The 15,217-nt window shown below is 35.8% G+C and overlaps 2 protein-coding genes across 3 annotated transcripts; one reads left to right on the top strand and one right to left on the bottom strand.

Moving 5' to 3' along the window:
- The first annotated feature begins 3,586 nt into the window (after positions 1-3,586).
- LOC105785828 (protein-tyrosine-phosphatase MKP1) lies at positions 3,587-7,985 on the top strand. The gene is made up of 2 exons (XM_012611993.2): positions 3,587-6,491; positions 7,548-7,985. Exons 1-2 carry the CDS (start codon positions 3,972-3,974, stop codon positions 7,617-7,619), a joined length of 2,592 nt encoding a protein of 863 aa, XP_012467447.1. The 5' UTR covers positions 3,587-3,971; the 3' UTR covers positions 7,620-7,985.
- Positions 7,986-8,241: 256 nt separating this feature from the next.
- LOC105785829 (coilin) lies at positions 8,242-13,855 on the bottom strand. 2 transcript variants are annotated; one of them, XM_052633824.1, is made up of 13 exons: positions 13,396-13,855; positions 13,232-13,296; positions 12,864-13,145; positions 12,538-12,759; positions 12,265-12,334; positions 11,833-11,910; positions 11,199-11,367; positions 11,029-11,069; positions 10,335-10,529; positions 10,175-10,246; positions 9,933-10,086; positions 9,108-9,278; positions 8,242-8,639 (listed from the first exon to the last, which is right to left on the bottom strand). In XM_052633824.1, the coding sequence occupies exons 1-13, from the start codon at positions 13,582-13,584 to the stop codon at positions 8,452-8,454; spliced, it is 1,896 nt and encodes a 631-aa protein (XP_052489784.1). In that variant the 5' UTR covers positions 13,585-13,855; the 3' UTR covers positions 8,242-8,451. The 2 variants fall into 2 exon arrangements, with proteins under 2 accessions (XP_052489784.1, XP_052489786.1); XM_052633826.1 differs by having other exon boundaries at positions 11,029-11,066.
- Between the last annotated feature and the right edge of the window lie 1,362 nt (positions 13,856-15,217).

The raw sequence follows: 15,217 nt of genomic DNA, 5'->3' as shown, positions 1-15,217 counted from the left end.
CAATGTCTCATCAATATCATCCAAATGCTAGTTACAAATATCATGATTTAAATAAACAAATAAATTCATATCTCAAATTAATTAGGAACACTAAAATGAGTTGATCACTTGCCTGTTTTATTGGATATAAATTCAATTGTTAGTTGGATGATTTTAGTTTTAAATAATTTTATGTTAATTAATCCATTTTAATTTGGTTTTCGTAATATGATTTTAAATTAGTACTATTTAGCCCTATTAGTGTAGAGAGTTAATTTAGGTTTAATTCAACCTCCCTTAGGTATGATTTTTGGAATGCTTCCCGGAGTGTTTCATTATAACATTCTTAACAATATTATAATTTGACACATATACTTATAGACATCGTTGTTTAATTAGATATTTATTTGCTGCAGTATTTCTAGTCCAGACGTTCGCGTGTTTGGCAGCGATCAAAGTGATAGAATCGAAAAATTGAGGATATAACACCCTATTCTCGACCCGACTTATAGAATTTGAATTTAGGATGTTACCAGACTTAAGAAATTAACAAAAATTTTTAAATTGGCAAATATTTTACTGAATATGTTGCTTTCTTATTTATTTTTATTCTAAGTCAGAGATTCTAAAGGTAAATGTTTGTTTGATTACAATTGATTCTTAATGATAGTATAAGACCATATTATTTAAAACTCTATTAAAACAGACTTAATGTGGTGTCTAATTCTATTTTCCATTTGAAAAAATGTTTTCAAAAGTGTCCCTCTATATGCCTTATATCGCTCTACAGTCATCCACCTTGACGTATCCCTGGCTTGGCCTCTCCAAGCGAGCTGATTTAACTCAGTAACCAACATTACAAATAAATACCCATAAGTTCAATGGAACCTAGTGAGTCTCAATTAGTTTACCTTTAAACGATGATGTTGGATTTCTCAACTTGAGAGTTCTGAAATTCCTTTCAGATTTTTTTAGGATACATTTCTGATTCTTGGCGGATAATTATATGCCTGCCTCTACAATTGAACACCTTACAGACGATCCATCTGACTAGTGGATTACAAGCTTCAACCTTAGTAAAAAATCTATTCTGCATTCTCTTTAAACATAGTAGTTAAATACATGCCTCAAGATAATATTCATATGGATATTAATCTTGACTTATTCTCCTACTAACTTTGGTAGTCACCAACACAGTTCACACAAAATCTTCCAATTAATTCATATAAACATACTTACATAGATTAATGTAATAACTTAGATCATCTCAAGGATTTCAAAAGGGTTTCTATATAGAATGAGAACATTTTTAAGTTTGATGGTCTTTTACGCTATCTATCACTACGGACTCGTCAAGTTCTTTATTTTGGCACACTATTATGGTTGGTTCATCAAACGATTACATTGTCGAGAATTCTTTCAGAAGATGCCTCATAGACGTGCCTAGGTTTTGCCACAAGGGCGGAATATCAACTTACCACTTAAACGTTACAGAATTCGCCATATAGGCTTTCCAGGTGATCCACCGTATAAGCTTTCTAGTTGACACACCATAAGGCTTTCTAGATGATATGCCACGAAGACTTTCCAAATGATATGCCACAAAGGATTTTTCAGATAATATGTCATAAAAGCATTTAAGAGAATTCGCCACAAAGGCTTTCTAGAGAGTTTGCCACAAAGGCTTTCTAGAGAGTTTCCCACAAAGGTTTTCCAAAGAATTCACCACAAAGGCTTTCCAGATAGTTCACTACAAAGGCTTTCTAGAGAATTCTCCACAAAATCTTTCTAGAGAATTTGCAACAAAGGCTTTCCAAAGAAATTGCCATAAAAGCTTTTCAGGTAATCCAAGTTTACTGTCCCGACAGACCATTGTTGTGGATGCCATAGGGCCTCTCCCATATGGTCTTATACCTTTACGCTCTCTTGGCATATTATCATATGATGTCATGGCTATGGACTTTCCACAAATTTTATTTTGTGATCTATCAGTCTGGTTAGCAATATACCTGCCCTACCAGAGGCTACAAAATCAATCTCCATTTCACAGTAATATGTCTGTCTGGTTAACAATATACTTGTCCTACTAGAGGCTAGACAATATATCTCCTATTCATAGTTATTCATATCATAGACTCGCCTATATTGGACTCATACCATATCAAAGGTCTTTTTACTTAGACTTTGACCACACACACATGTAGTACTGATTATTATCACCCACACATTCCAAAGTCAATGTAGCAACTCTCTCTATAACAACAAAGACACTTATCACACCACCTCTTATTCAAACAAATATCAATTCTCATATTTTACCTCTATATAGATATTTTCCCAATGAGGCATACCTATCTGCAAAGGCATCAACCATTTATTTGAATTAAAATGATATACATGAGTCAGTTCTAGAAACTAACCAAAGGCCTACCTTTACTTTAATCTGGATTTTCTGCTTCGTTTATCTTTCCCAATCCAGTAGCAGCAACTACTTAACAGATCATAAGATTTCCATTAGAATCCTCTTCACAGACATTCTACTAACATTTCAAGTACATGCAACCCTCATGCAAGGCCTTCTTGTAACACTTTTTCCATCTATAATTGTAACATGAAAAGCTATAAGACTTACCAAAAGGTAGAATCATGACATCATATGATAATACATCAAGAAAGGAACGCCTATGTGGCACAATATGAAAGAAACGCCTTTGTAGCGAATCATGAAGGGATAGCCTCTTGGGGAGGTCTTATTTGCAAATGTAAGTTGAACTAAACCAAAAGAGATAACTTTATCGATTCTATGTCGCATGGGGATGTCCAATTTCATCTCTCTAATACTCATCAATTTATTTTGTGTTCATTTCTTTTTGAATCATTTGATATACTTTTCTCTTTTTTTTTTTGTATTTTTTGGGGTTTTAATACATATGTTTTTGTTTTTTTATAATTTATTTAAGCTTTTGAGAATTTTAAATATATTTTTATAATTTTTAATTCAAAATTGAATTTTTATTATTTTCTTTTTCAAACTTTTAGAATTACAACTAAAGTTTTGATAAATGTTGAGGATAAATTTATTGAGTTTTTAAGAATCGAACTAAAATAACAAATTTTGTAAACATTGAGGGCTAAAATTTGTTGAATTTTTAGATTTAAGATAAAATTGATAAAATATGTAAATATTAAAGGACTAAATTTGTTTTAAACCAATAAAAAAAGCCACATTAATTTTCAATCACTCATTTAAGGAAACTAATCCAATAGCGACTAGAATATTTAATTTTAAAAATGAAGTGACTAAATCGAAAAATCCAATAGTTAACGACTAGAATATTTAATTTTGAGAAACTAAGTGACTAAATCGAAAAATCCAGTAGTTAAATGATGAAAATAAAACTTAAGTGACTACTTTTATAATTTATGGTAATTTTGTACTATCTGGTCACGAAAATAAGTTAAATATGAAATCCCTAAATATTAACAAACTGTTGTACCGGCTATTTCGAAGTCCTGCATAACTCGCTCCATCAGACTCTGTTCTTTTCTTTCTCAAAATTCCGCTGCCCAAAGTTGAGTTTTCCATAGACTTCAAGTAAGTCTCTCTTCAAATATCTCAGGCTCTCTCAGCTAAGCTAAGCTTTATTAAAATAAATAAACAATACATATTTCTCTTTCTTGTTGCTCTTTTTTGTCTATCACGGTTTTTTATTGGTAAATAACTAAGACTAGCAGGTACTAGTTTTACTGGGTCATTCGTATTTGAATTTTCTTCGTTCTTTGTCTTGGCTTTTTGTACATTTACTTGGAAAATATAAACAAAGAAAGAGAGAGAAGAGTCAAGGGGTTTTGGTTGAAAATAGGGTTCTTTATTTATTATCAAAATGACTATAATTTTCATTTCCTGGAAGTATCCTTTAATGCGTATCAATTAAGTTGTTGGAATTTTTTGTTAGAATTCTCCGGCCCTTTTTTCTTTTTTGTTATTAGAGATGTTAGGCGAAGATGAAAAAGACCGGCATGCCAGGGCCGGTGTTGCTGCCCGTAAACCATATCTACGGTCTGTTTCTTGGACTGACCGTTCCCCAATTAAGCCTCACCCCAGACCGCCGCAAAACACAAAGGGGAGGTCTTGCTTGCCTCCCCTTTCTATAACAAGAAGACCTGTGGAAGAGTGGCCAAAAGCTGGTTCTGATGATCTTGGTGTTTGGCCTAATCCCCAGACGCCTAGGGGCTCAGTTAAGCCCCTTGAGAGTCCTGGTTCCAATAGGGAGTTTCAGTTGAGGAGGGATAAGCTAGCTTTCTTTGATAAGGAGTGTTCCAGGATTGCTGAACATATTTATTTAGGGAGTGATGCCGTGGCTAAGAATAGGGAACTTTTGAGAAAAAATGGGATTACTCATGTTTTGAACTGTGTTGGCTTTGTTTGTCCCGAGTATTTCAAGCATGATCTTGTTTATAAAACACTTTGGTTACAAGATAGCCCGTCTGAGGATATCACCAGCATTCTTTATGATGTGTTTGATTACTTTGAAGATGTCCAAGAACAAGGCGGGAAGGTGCTGGTACACTGCTGCCAAGGAGTTTCAAGATCATCTTCTCTGGTTATTGCCTATCTCATGTGGAGGGAAGGACAGAGCTTTGAGGACGCATTTCAGTATGTGAAGGCAGCTCGAGGGGTGACTAATCCAAATACAGGGTTTGCTTTCCAACTTCTGCAGTGCCAGAAGAGGGTTCATGCTGTGCCTGCAAGCCCCAATTCTGTGCTTAGGATGTATAGGATGGCTCCACATTCCTCATACGATGCTCTTCATCTTGTGCCAAAAATGGTAAATTATCCAGGTAAACTCGCACTTGACTCTCGTGGGGCCTTTATTGTGCATGTTCCTTCTGCCATATATGTTTGGGTTGGAAAGAAATGCAACTGTGTAATGTCAAATAGTGCTGGATCAGCTGCCAATCAGGTTATTCGGTATGAACAGGCAAAGGGTCCTATTTTAACTGTGAGAGAAGGGGATGAGCCCTTGGAATTCTGGGATGCCCTTGCTAGTGGACAGATCTCAGCAGATGGATGTGACAGAGCTGAGGTCAGGAAGGTAGTTAAGTTGGCTTCTGAGAATGATAACATAGCTGCAGTAAGCAAAATTTTTGTAGGTGAAAGGAAGGTAGATGATTATGATTTGGATTTTCAACTTTTCCACAAAGCACTTGCTGGTGGAGTTGTTCCACCTTTTTCAGTGTCAAACACTGAATCAGAAACTTGCCTTCCTGCCAGAGAAAATGGATGGGGTAGGCTAAGACAGAAGTTTGCTAATGGAATCATGAAAGAGTTTCTAAATTCATCTAAACTGGGTTGTTGTAACCTGTCTCCAGTTTATGATAGATCAGATATGGTTATGGAAATTCATAAAGATACAAAAGATACCGTTTTGATCTTGTCACCATCATCTTCATCAATCTTCCCATGTGGTAAACCAGAATCCTTTGATTGTTTCCCAGATTGTAGCCCAATTCAAAGTAAAGATCCTTGTGAAGAAGTAGAAAAGTTAGTCACACCTTTTGGTTCTCCATTATTACCAAGCTCTCCTTGCGGTTCATCAAACTCTTTTTCTTGTTTTGCAGCTATTAGCCCAAAACTCAGTTCCAAGTCTCCCTCACTTTCACCTTCAGCATCTGACTATGCCAGTTCTTTTACCTTTTCACCCTCATCCTCTAATTGGTCTGACTTGTCATATTTGTCTTCTCAGCAGCCTTCACCCTCTGGCCTGGAAGCCACCGATCTGTCTCCAATCAAAAAGAATGTTTCCTCGATGGAGAATTCTTGTTTACCATATAAAGAAAGTTTCCCATCATCAACAAAGTCATTTTCTTCCGATTGTATTTTGAGAGTGGAAAATCCTTGCATGCCTTGTAAAGGTACTCCCCCCTCACTTGCAGAGCGCAGGGGGAGTCATCGTCCACCACGCATGTGGTTACCATCAGCGGATGCACAGGTCCCTGGTACTCTTGTAAGGTCTAGGTCCTTTTCTCTGCCCAACTTGGAGGATGATGTAATGAATGACATTGATTGTAATCGCTATGAACCTGAAGATGGTGGAGAAGAGTTAATGTTAGATGTTGAAGCTGTTCCTAGCATTGAGTCACATAGTAGGGGTGAAGATAAAAGGGAATATGGAGAATGTCAAGCTCAATCTAGTGGTATCTTTAAGACACCTACCAGGGTAACCACCCCGGCTCTGTATCAGTGGCCTACACTCAATAAAGTGGAGATGCATAGATCTGACATCCTTGAGCCTGCTGCAGTATATGTGTTGTTGGCTTCAGAAAGAAGTTTGGGTGCAAGTGATCATTCTACTGTTTTATATATCTGGCTAGGGCGTGACGCGTGTGAAAAAGGGCAGAGCCAATTTTTAAGCTGTGATGACACACACGGGAATAGCCATCATCACTGGGAATCTATTGGCCATGACTTTCTTAATAAAATGGATTTGCCCCTAAATGCCTCTGTACAGGTTAGTTGGCTACCCTGCACTTCTGTTCTGAATGTTACATGACAAATTATATGTTCTTTCAAAATTTGTAATTGTACGTGTCTTTTTCCCCCTTTTTTTTTTTTTGTATTTTAGGTAGTTAGGACTTAGGATTGTACCTTGGCAATAGAACTTAGAATTCAGCATTCTACAATAAATCACTATTACTGATTTGGAATTCATCATGAGCCATCAAAGTGGAATCAGTTTCCTCTTAGGTAATAAAGAAGATAAAGAATAACAAGAAAAAATGGCATGGAAAACTGGACTATACCTGCAGCTAACTAACAGTAGTAAAGATGAGTAAGTTCCATGGGCATCCTCTCAAGGCAAGTTGGATACACAGTTTGATCCCTTTCCCATCAACTGCGCAAGCTAGGGCTTGAACCTTAGCAGTGAGCTGAACACCCTTTCTACAATAAAACAAAAATGGGGGGTGTGACCGGTGGCGGAGCCACGTTGAGGCCTAGGGGGGCCATGTCCCCCCCAAAGTTTAAATTTTTTTTATTTAATCCTTTGTAAATTTACACTATGGCCCTCTCAAAAATATAAGTAGGCCCCCCTGAGGTTTAAGATTTTTACAATTTTCCCCTTTGTATATATATTATAGCCCTCCTAAAAATATAAGTAGGCCTCTCCAATATTTTTATAGGATTAAAAATAATATTAAAAAAATTATTCTTGATGAAAACAAAAAAAATCTTCTTGAAGAAGCTAATTTTAGCTTGGCCCCCTAAGATTAATATCCTGGCTCCGCAACTGGGTGTGATGTAGTCCCAAGTGCGGATGGCATTTTATGCTTTTCAATTGTATATCGTTGTTAGCATATTACATGTCTTCACTTTCTCTGAAGATTTCTTTTGGAGCAGTTTTAAGTGTCCTTTGACATTCTTGTTTCATTTTTTCTTTTGCCTAAACATGAACTTAAATGCATTAGGTTGTAAAGCCGTTCTAGACTGCTCATGGTGTGATAGTATGAGCTAATGGATATAAGTTACAGAAGTAAAATCTAACGTGTAAATTTTACTCAACCTGCAGATAGTTCGAGAAGGTGAGGAGCCAGAGCAGTTCCTGAAACTTTTCAACTGTTATATGGTTTTAGAAGGCTGAACGGGGGGGCTTCCATGTTTAAGAGGGGCTTAACCATGATGTGGGGTGTCTTTGAAGAGGTTGGTAATGATCTTTTTCCTAACATCCTCAATGGATTAAGAAAAGGAAAAATGGCAGCTCAGTAAAAGGTGAGTTAGCATCCCAAGCAGTGCAAGTGATTTCTATCTGCTTGTGTGATGTATTGTTGACAACATCTAAGGTATTGTTTAACAAAACATGTAAAGAAAATAAAGCCCTGCCGTACTCTAGCAATAGGAACTTGAAATAAATACTCAGTTGCAATCATTTCTATAGTCTTTCAGTTGTACCACAGATGTTGCCTTGTTTGTATGGGAACATGTTCAATCCAAGCCTTCAACATCGTCACCTTTATTTGCATCATCTACCAAGGTGATTGTTTAATTATCTGTAAATGATAATTGAATTCAAGTTTCAAGTTTCAAATGCCAACCTCCAAGCCTGTGAGAATTTCTCGAGTTAACATCTCTTGCAACTCTTCAAAGTGAAGCAGCTCTGATTGAAGACTTTCCTCGACAATCAGTAATTCATCTGATTAAACCTGAATCTGCTGCTAATAAACGAGCTATCTCCGCCAAAAAATGCGCCCTCATGGAATTAAATATGAGAAAAAGAAGATTAAAACTCCTCTGTAGTTAAACAAGTGAAAACCAGCGCATTCGCATTCTACACAAAAGACGTTAACTTTGGACGACACTTGAAAAATTTGTGTACATGACAAAGCAAAAGCCAAAACAAAATTGCCTTGCTCTCGTCTTTCAGAGGTTCAAAAACATTGAGAGACTACACTTCAAACTGATGCTGGTGCCAATCCTCAGATCCCATTCTGTGCTCTTAAGAAGGCCATAGTTGGGCCAAGAGCACTGCGTCTGAGAGCCCTAAAAGACCAGGCGCTCCTACCTGAACTATCTGCTCGACTCCAACCATCCTCTTTAGAGAGCTCAGCCTTCTTTGCACTCAAAGCCTGGTTAATTTCTTCCCATACATTGACTGCACCATTAGCTGCCAAAAAACATGAAGTTAGTTCAGTTCAATAACCTGATATTTCAACACACAGAATGTTATGACAAGTTAGTCATTGAGTCATGGGCATCACTCAAGATCATGAAAAGGAGCTTGAAATCTCGGGACTCATTAGAAAGACTCAGATCTCTTTAGGGTTTTTTTATATAAGTTTGACTTCAGTTTTATTACTCCATTTGTCCTTTTACATAAGGATCAGTCTTATTGCAGAAATTGGAAACGTATTCTAGAAAGGAAAGAAATCAACTGAAATAAAATTGCAATTGAAACCAAAAAAAATGAAGTAAAGTGAAATAAAATCACAATTGAGAAACCTAAGGAAAGAAATGAACTGAAATAAGATTGCAATCGAGAAAACTAAGTCTTAAGTAGAAAATTGAAACTAATGGCCTATCCTTGCATAGGTTTGGCCCACAAAACATTCACAACACTGAGCATTATCCATACCTTGTGCAGGAGATGCAGCTGAGACACTGTTTGCTTCCTTGCTGCCATTTGGTTGTCTTGTTAAAACATCTTGATTTTGTGCATAATTTTCATTGTTGTCATCAGCAATTGCTATTGTGGCATTTGAATTGCCAAGCTTGACGAGGCGGACATCAATTAGAGAGGAATAATCTATCTGGGTAGAAATGATAATAAGTCTAGTTAGCTTTCTGCACTAAGGAAGAAAGCACAATAGCAACAAGAATAAAACAGCTGCTGGAACTCAGCCCTGGCAAGTAATTTTTGTAACAGACATGAGGTACAGATATGCGGATGTTAAGATGCCATAGTTCTATTCATATTACCCAACTATAGTTAAAGACACTCCTAGTCCTGTAACCTTGAACAACTGATGGGGAGAGGTCATCACTCTCGTATATATTTCCATATAAGATGGTTTAAAAAATAGTTTGAACTTCTATGAGACTTTGACTAGTCCAAATGGTCACTCAACATGCATGAAAATTTTCCCCAGCATAACTAAAATGAATGAGAGACCATGTAGCAGAGGTGAATGTTGAAGGATTGGACAAGTCTAAGCTGACTACCTACTTCACAGGCTTCAATGTCTAAGTTGTCAAAATGACACAGGTCCCAGAAAAACAAGGAACATTCAACATGCATGTAAATTTTTCAAAAGCGCAAGTATAACATGTGAGAGAATACATTGCAGAAAGACATGGTGAAGGATTTGACAAGTCTAAGCTGAATACTGACCACCTACTTTACAGGCACAGAAAACTAAAGGAATCCCTAATCAGATGAGGAATATATAATTCCAGTTACATGCCTCTAATGACCCATCTTCTCCGTAAAGAGATGTATCTGGTAGTTCAGAAGCCTCCTCATCTGTTTTCTTCCCAGAGGCATTTGGATATCCTGGCACTGGTGTCAGCATAATCCTGTTGGATTCAGCATCATAATGTGATATTTCTCCAACCTATAAGCATAATTAGGTCAAAAAAAAAAATTCAATGTTGATAAGATTAGGAACTATAAAACAATAACATTTTAGTTAAGAGCAGCACCCGGAAGGAGCAAAGCTCAGGGGTCCAAGTTGAAGATAGCTCAACTAAGCGATATGCAACTAAATCTCCCTCCTGCATTATGTTTAAAGAAAAAGAATTAATGCTTCTATCTCTGAAGATATTAACCAAAATAAATATATGGCAAAATAACACAATATACCTTAGGCAAGCTAGAATAGGGCATAAGCTTGTCAAAGTCCATGTCATTAGTTACAGTGGCCTTATCGTTAACATCCACCATTTCTGAACTCACATGGCTAAAATTGTTATCATTCCTTCTCAGAAAAGGAGTTTTCTCCATACCCCATTTTTGACCCTTCTTCTTGCTGGTTATTCCATTCCATTGAAAGGTTTTCTGGCCATAACCAAACAACAAAAATTTGACATCAATGAAAACATAGTAGCCATCTGAATAAGAAACCATGATGGAAAATGTTAATGCATCTACAAACTGACGACCTGGATTAAGCAATATAAAAAATGATGGTCGTGACAACAACGATAAAATTTTAGGGCAAAGGGTATGCTAAATTAGCTCTATTATCTTTTTCAAGTAAACTGTGAACCTGAAAATAAAGGAAATATGTTATGCAGATATATGTAAACAAGAATTGCAGAAAAGTAGGTATGACATAACCAAAAAAACACCTTCACCAGCAAACTAACCCCTCCCTCCCCTCCTTCCCCTTCCTTTTAAGATAAGATCACCACCCACCCCCACCCTGGCATCCAATTGCTGCTAGACAGTACAACTCCTCAAACTACTTTCTCCAAAAAAATGATAATAAAAGAAAGAAAAAAAAAAGAGCCATGGTGAAGTTTATAAACTAGATAAAAGTATCAATAAAACATACCACAGAAATTTGACTGTGTTGGATAGCTTGCTCAGCATCTTCTGGAAAACAAGAACACATGTCAGACACATTGTAAACCATTTCTCAAGCTTTATGTTGCAATTCCAGATTGTGAATCACTAATATCACCCAGCTAAGCCTCAAGAACCAGAAAGAGATAGAACCAAGACCTTCTTCAAGGGGCTCAAAGCGAATATGTCCTGGCCTTACTACTATTGGAACCACGTTATCCTCGACATCATTATTGCTAATTGCTTGTAGACATTCTTCAGAAAATTTGAGATTTTCTTTTGCAGGTGATTGCTGATCATCTTTTCCCAGCAGCTCTTTTGACTGCGGCTGCAAGTCGGATAAAACTTAATTATCTTCAAAGTCAATAATGTACGAGTTTCTTTTTTCTAAAGGTAAATAGGTATGGACAAACAAACCATACATATGCTTTATTAGTTAACAAAATTTATGGCTTACCAAACAGTGTAAGAAATATTGCACTCATGTCTGCATGCATTCACATACTAGAATACATAAAGCTGCAACCTTTAATGTTCACCTTACTATAATAAACAAGGAGAAATCACACTAACTCTCAATTGCATCCATGTACAATTTGCTTATAAGCATCTAAAAGTGAAAAAAAAAAAAGTGTATATACTCAGTCATCTATGGTAAACAAAAGAAACACTGAATTGTCAACTTCAATAATTTATGTGTAAGCATCATTTCTTTATTGCTAGAACTGCTTATCTGAATCTTGGCCTTAAAAGGTCCAAAATAACTTAGCAGTTTTTCTAAAGACTAAATTACCTTTTCCTTTACAAGTTTGGCCTGCTCCCTCAACCATCGCCTTTTAGCCTTTTTACGTCGTGCACTTCTGCTAGGGAGCTGCACAATAAGAAATTAAATAGAAGGTTTGCTTGTGTTAGAATTTGAATATGGATAAAGCAATAAACCATTAAGATTGGTTGACAAACTGAAATTTATGAAAGTAAAATTCTAAATTCCATGCCAAGAACATTAACCATCAACATCAAACTATGTTATGTGACATGGATATGTGTGCTAGCTAGTGCATGGCTCAGGTTTATTGCTCCTACTAACAATGACATTGACTCTTCATGGACACAACACAACTTCATAAACCATTTTTCCAAGATATAAGATACCATCTCGGACATCAATGAATCTTATTAGAAACTAATGATTCATTCCATTCAAAACAATAATGTCAATAATAACCTTTTTAACTTCAGTAGTTGTAATAAGTTCATCAGCACTCCCTTTACCAGTGTTTTGAAGCTGGGCAGACCTATAATACAGAAGCAAGCAAATGAAGAAATACCCTTCCACAAGGCAAATATAAGAGAAGCAATGACAAGGAAAATAAAAAGGGTTAATTTTGCACAAAAGGTGAACCAAAACCAAATAGAGGGATTTAAAACTCCAAACAATATTTTCAATCTTTCTCTCTTACAATACGTTGTAATCACCTACATTTAAGATAAATGTTACCTCCCCAGATTGGTTTTGTCATCACCAGTTTCATCAATTTCAGGGGTGCTTGAATTCTCTGGTTCTCCCTGAATGTCAGCTGGCTTGTCCTTACCAACAACCTTGTCATTGATGGAAACCTTTTTTTTATGAGAGCTTTTGCTTTTCTTTGGACGAACATCAATTCCATCATCTCCAGAAACCGGATATTTTTCAGCACTAGCCAATTTGCTTTTCTTCTTCCTGAAGGTAAATGTAATTAAAGATAATAAGTAATTACCAGTGCAAGTACTTAACAAACCGAGTAAAAAAAGAAGGTTTAATGAAAATTGTATGAAGTAAATTACCTAGAGCTCGGAAGTTTATCCCGTGCCTTTCTTTTCTTTGAAACCATGTTTTCAATTGGTGTGCTTTCAACTTGTGCTTGATCCTCCAATGGCGCAAGTTCTTGCTCATCTTCTTCCAGTTCGCTTTTGTATCCCCCGGTTTCCTTATCAAACTCCTCATTGGCTAGATGCTTGACGCCGGTCTTAACGGGCAGTCGCTCCATTGTTTCCAATTCTTCCAAATAATTCATACCATTTCCAGCCTTAATAATCTCGGCCGATTTCCCTCCTTTCATCTTCACACTGTTTTCATAGTTAAAATTTAAAAATGCAGAACAAAGCACACACATTTTACAAAAGAAAAAAGAAGACGATTTGCATATACTAACCTAACAATATCTTTATCTTTTAAAATACAAGTTGGCTCGAAAGGAGGCAAAACAAAGCCATCCATCTGCAATGAAAAATCAATGGCATAACATGGCAACAATATATATATATATATTAGGGCATGACGGGTGCGAGAGGGAAAGAGAGAGGTAGAGAGACATACGGAGAGTATGAGGCCATTAGGGCAAGATTTTCGGAGGTCGAAAATGTGGAGAAGATCGGAGGAAAGATCGAAGATGGTTTGATGTTGGGGTTTAAGGATAAACCAGCTTCGCTTTAGGCCTTGTTTCTTCTGAGACTTGCTGAGAATGTTTGGATCCTCGAACACCAAACGGAGCCTTGCCGTCTCCATTTTCGAAGTCTGAGGAAATTTGAAGAAAACCCAAAGGTGACCTTTGCTATTTGGCCTTCGTTTCGTTTCATAAACCCTCTGCCGGGGTTTCGTGGTTTCTGTACTGTGACTGTGAGTTAGCGACCGTCGACCGTCGAGTCAAGATGACTCACCAGCTGTCTGGGTCCGCTCAAAAGGCTTTGGGCCGGATGGTTGCTCCTGGATTAATTCCTTTTCATTTCGAACTACAGGCCACAAAGCAGCGGGTGCGATATTTCACAAATTGGTTTAATTGATTCTAGGTTGGAAAGTTACCCAATAATCGAATTTATGTGTAATGATTTATAATTATATATTTGGATAATCACGGTAATTGATTAATCCTATTTATAATTAGAATATTTAATTACACTTTTTAATTATTAAGAGAGAGAGTAAGAATTAGAGTAATCATAATTACATTTAAATCTAATTTTAAAATTATTTTTATATGAATTATAAAATTATATTATAAGCATGAATAAGTATAAGTGGAATGATTATGGTAAAATAATTTCTTACATTATAAATTTTAAAAATTTTAAATTTATGATTAAAAGTTTATTATAAAAACAATTTACATGTTATAAAAGTGTTATAAAATATTTATTTATAATAAAAAATTATGACTAAGAAGTATTGGCATAACTTATTTATATGTTTATGCTATATATATTATAAAAATAATATAGCTGTCAAAACCATTTTTATTTTTGGAAAAAAACAAAAATTAGTTGTCGATGAAAAATTGGGAGTCGCCACCAATCTTTTATTAAGGTGTGATTGGATCACCTAAAAAAACGGTTTTGGTCTACGAGTTTTAAAAAATGGGTTCGGGAGTAAATTACGTACGAGGAAGGATTAGCACCCTCGTAACGCCCAAAATTGGTATCAAATTGATTAATTAATTTCTTGAAGTCGAGAGTTGAAAATATATAATCCTTAGCAAAAAAAAAAACTTAAAAACGTTACGTATTAAGACCCTTATCATTTTAGAGAAGGAAAATGTCACACCCAATGCGTTAGGGCACGACATTCTAATTTCCCCAAAAATGAATTAGGCCAGAATACGTGCAATAAAAATTTAAAAGAATATCTATTCATTCAAGATTTAAGAAATCGCGGCCTAATACGTTAGGGCACAATTCCTTCAAAGTCCCAAACTTGGAATATTTCTTTTATTATTTTTTAGCAAAAATCTTCATTTCGAGAAATCAATGTGTCATATCCAATGTGTTAGGACACAACGTGTTGAATTCCCAATAATGATTTCTTATTTTTTTGATTAAAGAGAAATGCTCGATTGTTAGATTTAACGAAAAAAATCGGAACCCAATACGTTAGGGCTCAATTTCCTTGAAAATCCTAAATACAAGCATTCGCTCAATTTTGAAAAGTTTGAAATCGAGTAAAAAAAATGATGTGATATTAGGTTGAATGCATGTATAAATGTCACAATAACAAATACAACAATAATTATAACAATGAGGTAATAACATGAAGTTTAAACAAACTAAATTAAGACAAAAGCAAAAATAACGAATGACATGTAAAATATCAAATAAATGAGCAAAATAAGTAAAATAAATGAAATTATGAAGAATTAGAGGCATAC

Source organism: Gossypium raimondii, chromosome 1 (assembly GCF_025698545.1).
Source record: "Gossypium raimondii isolate GPD5lz chromosome 1, ASM2569854v1, whole genome shotgun sequence".
NCBI lineage: Eukaryota > Viridiplantae > Streptophyta > Magnoliopsida > Malvales > Malvaceae > Gossypium > Gossypium raimondii.
Note: the sequence above shows the minus strand (reverse complement) of the source record. Positions and strands in the feature narration are given on the sequence as shown.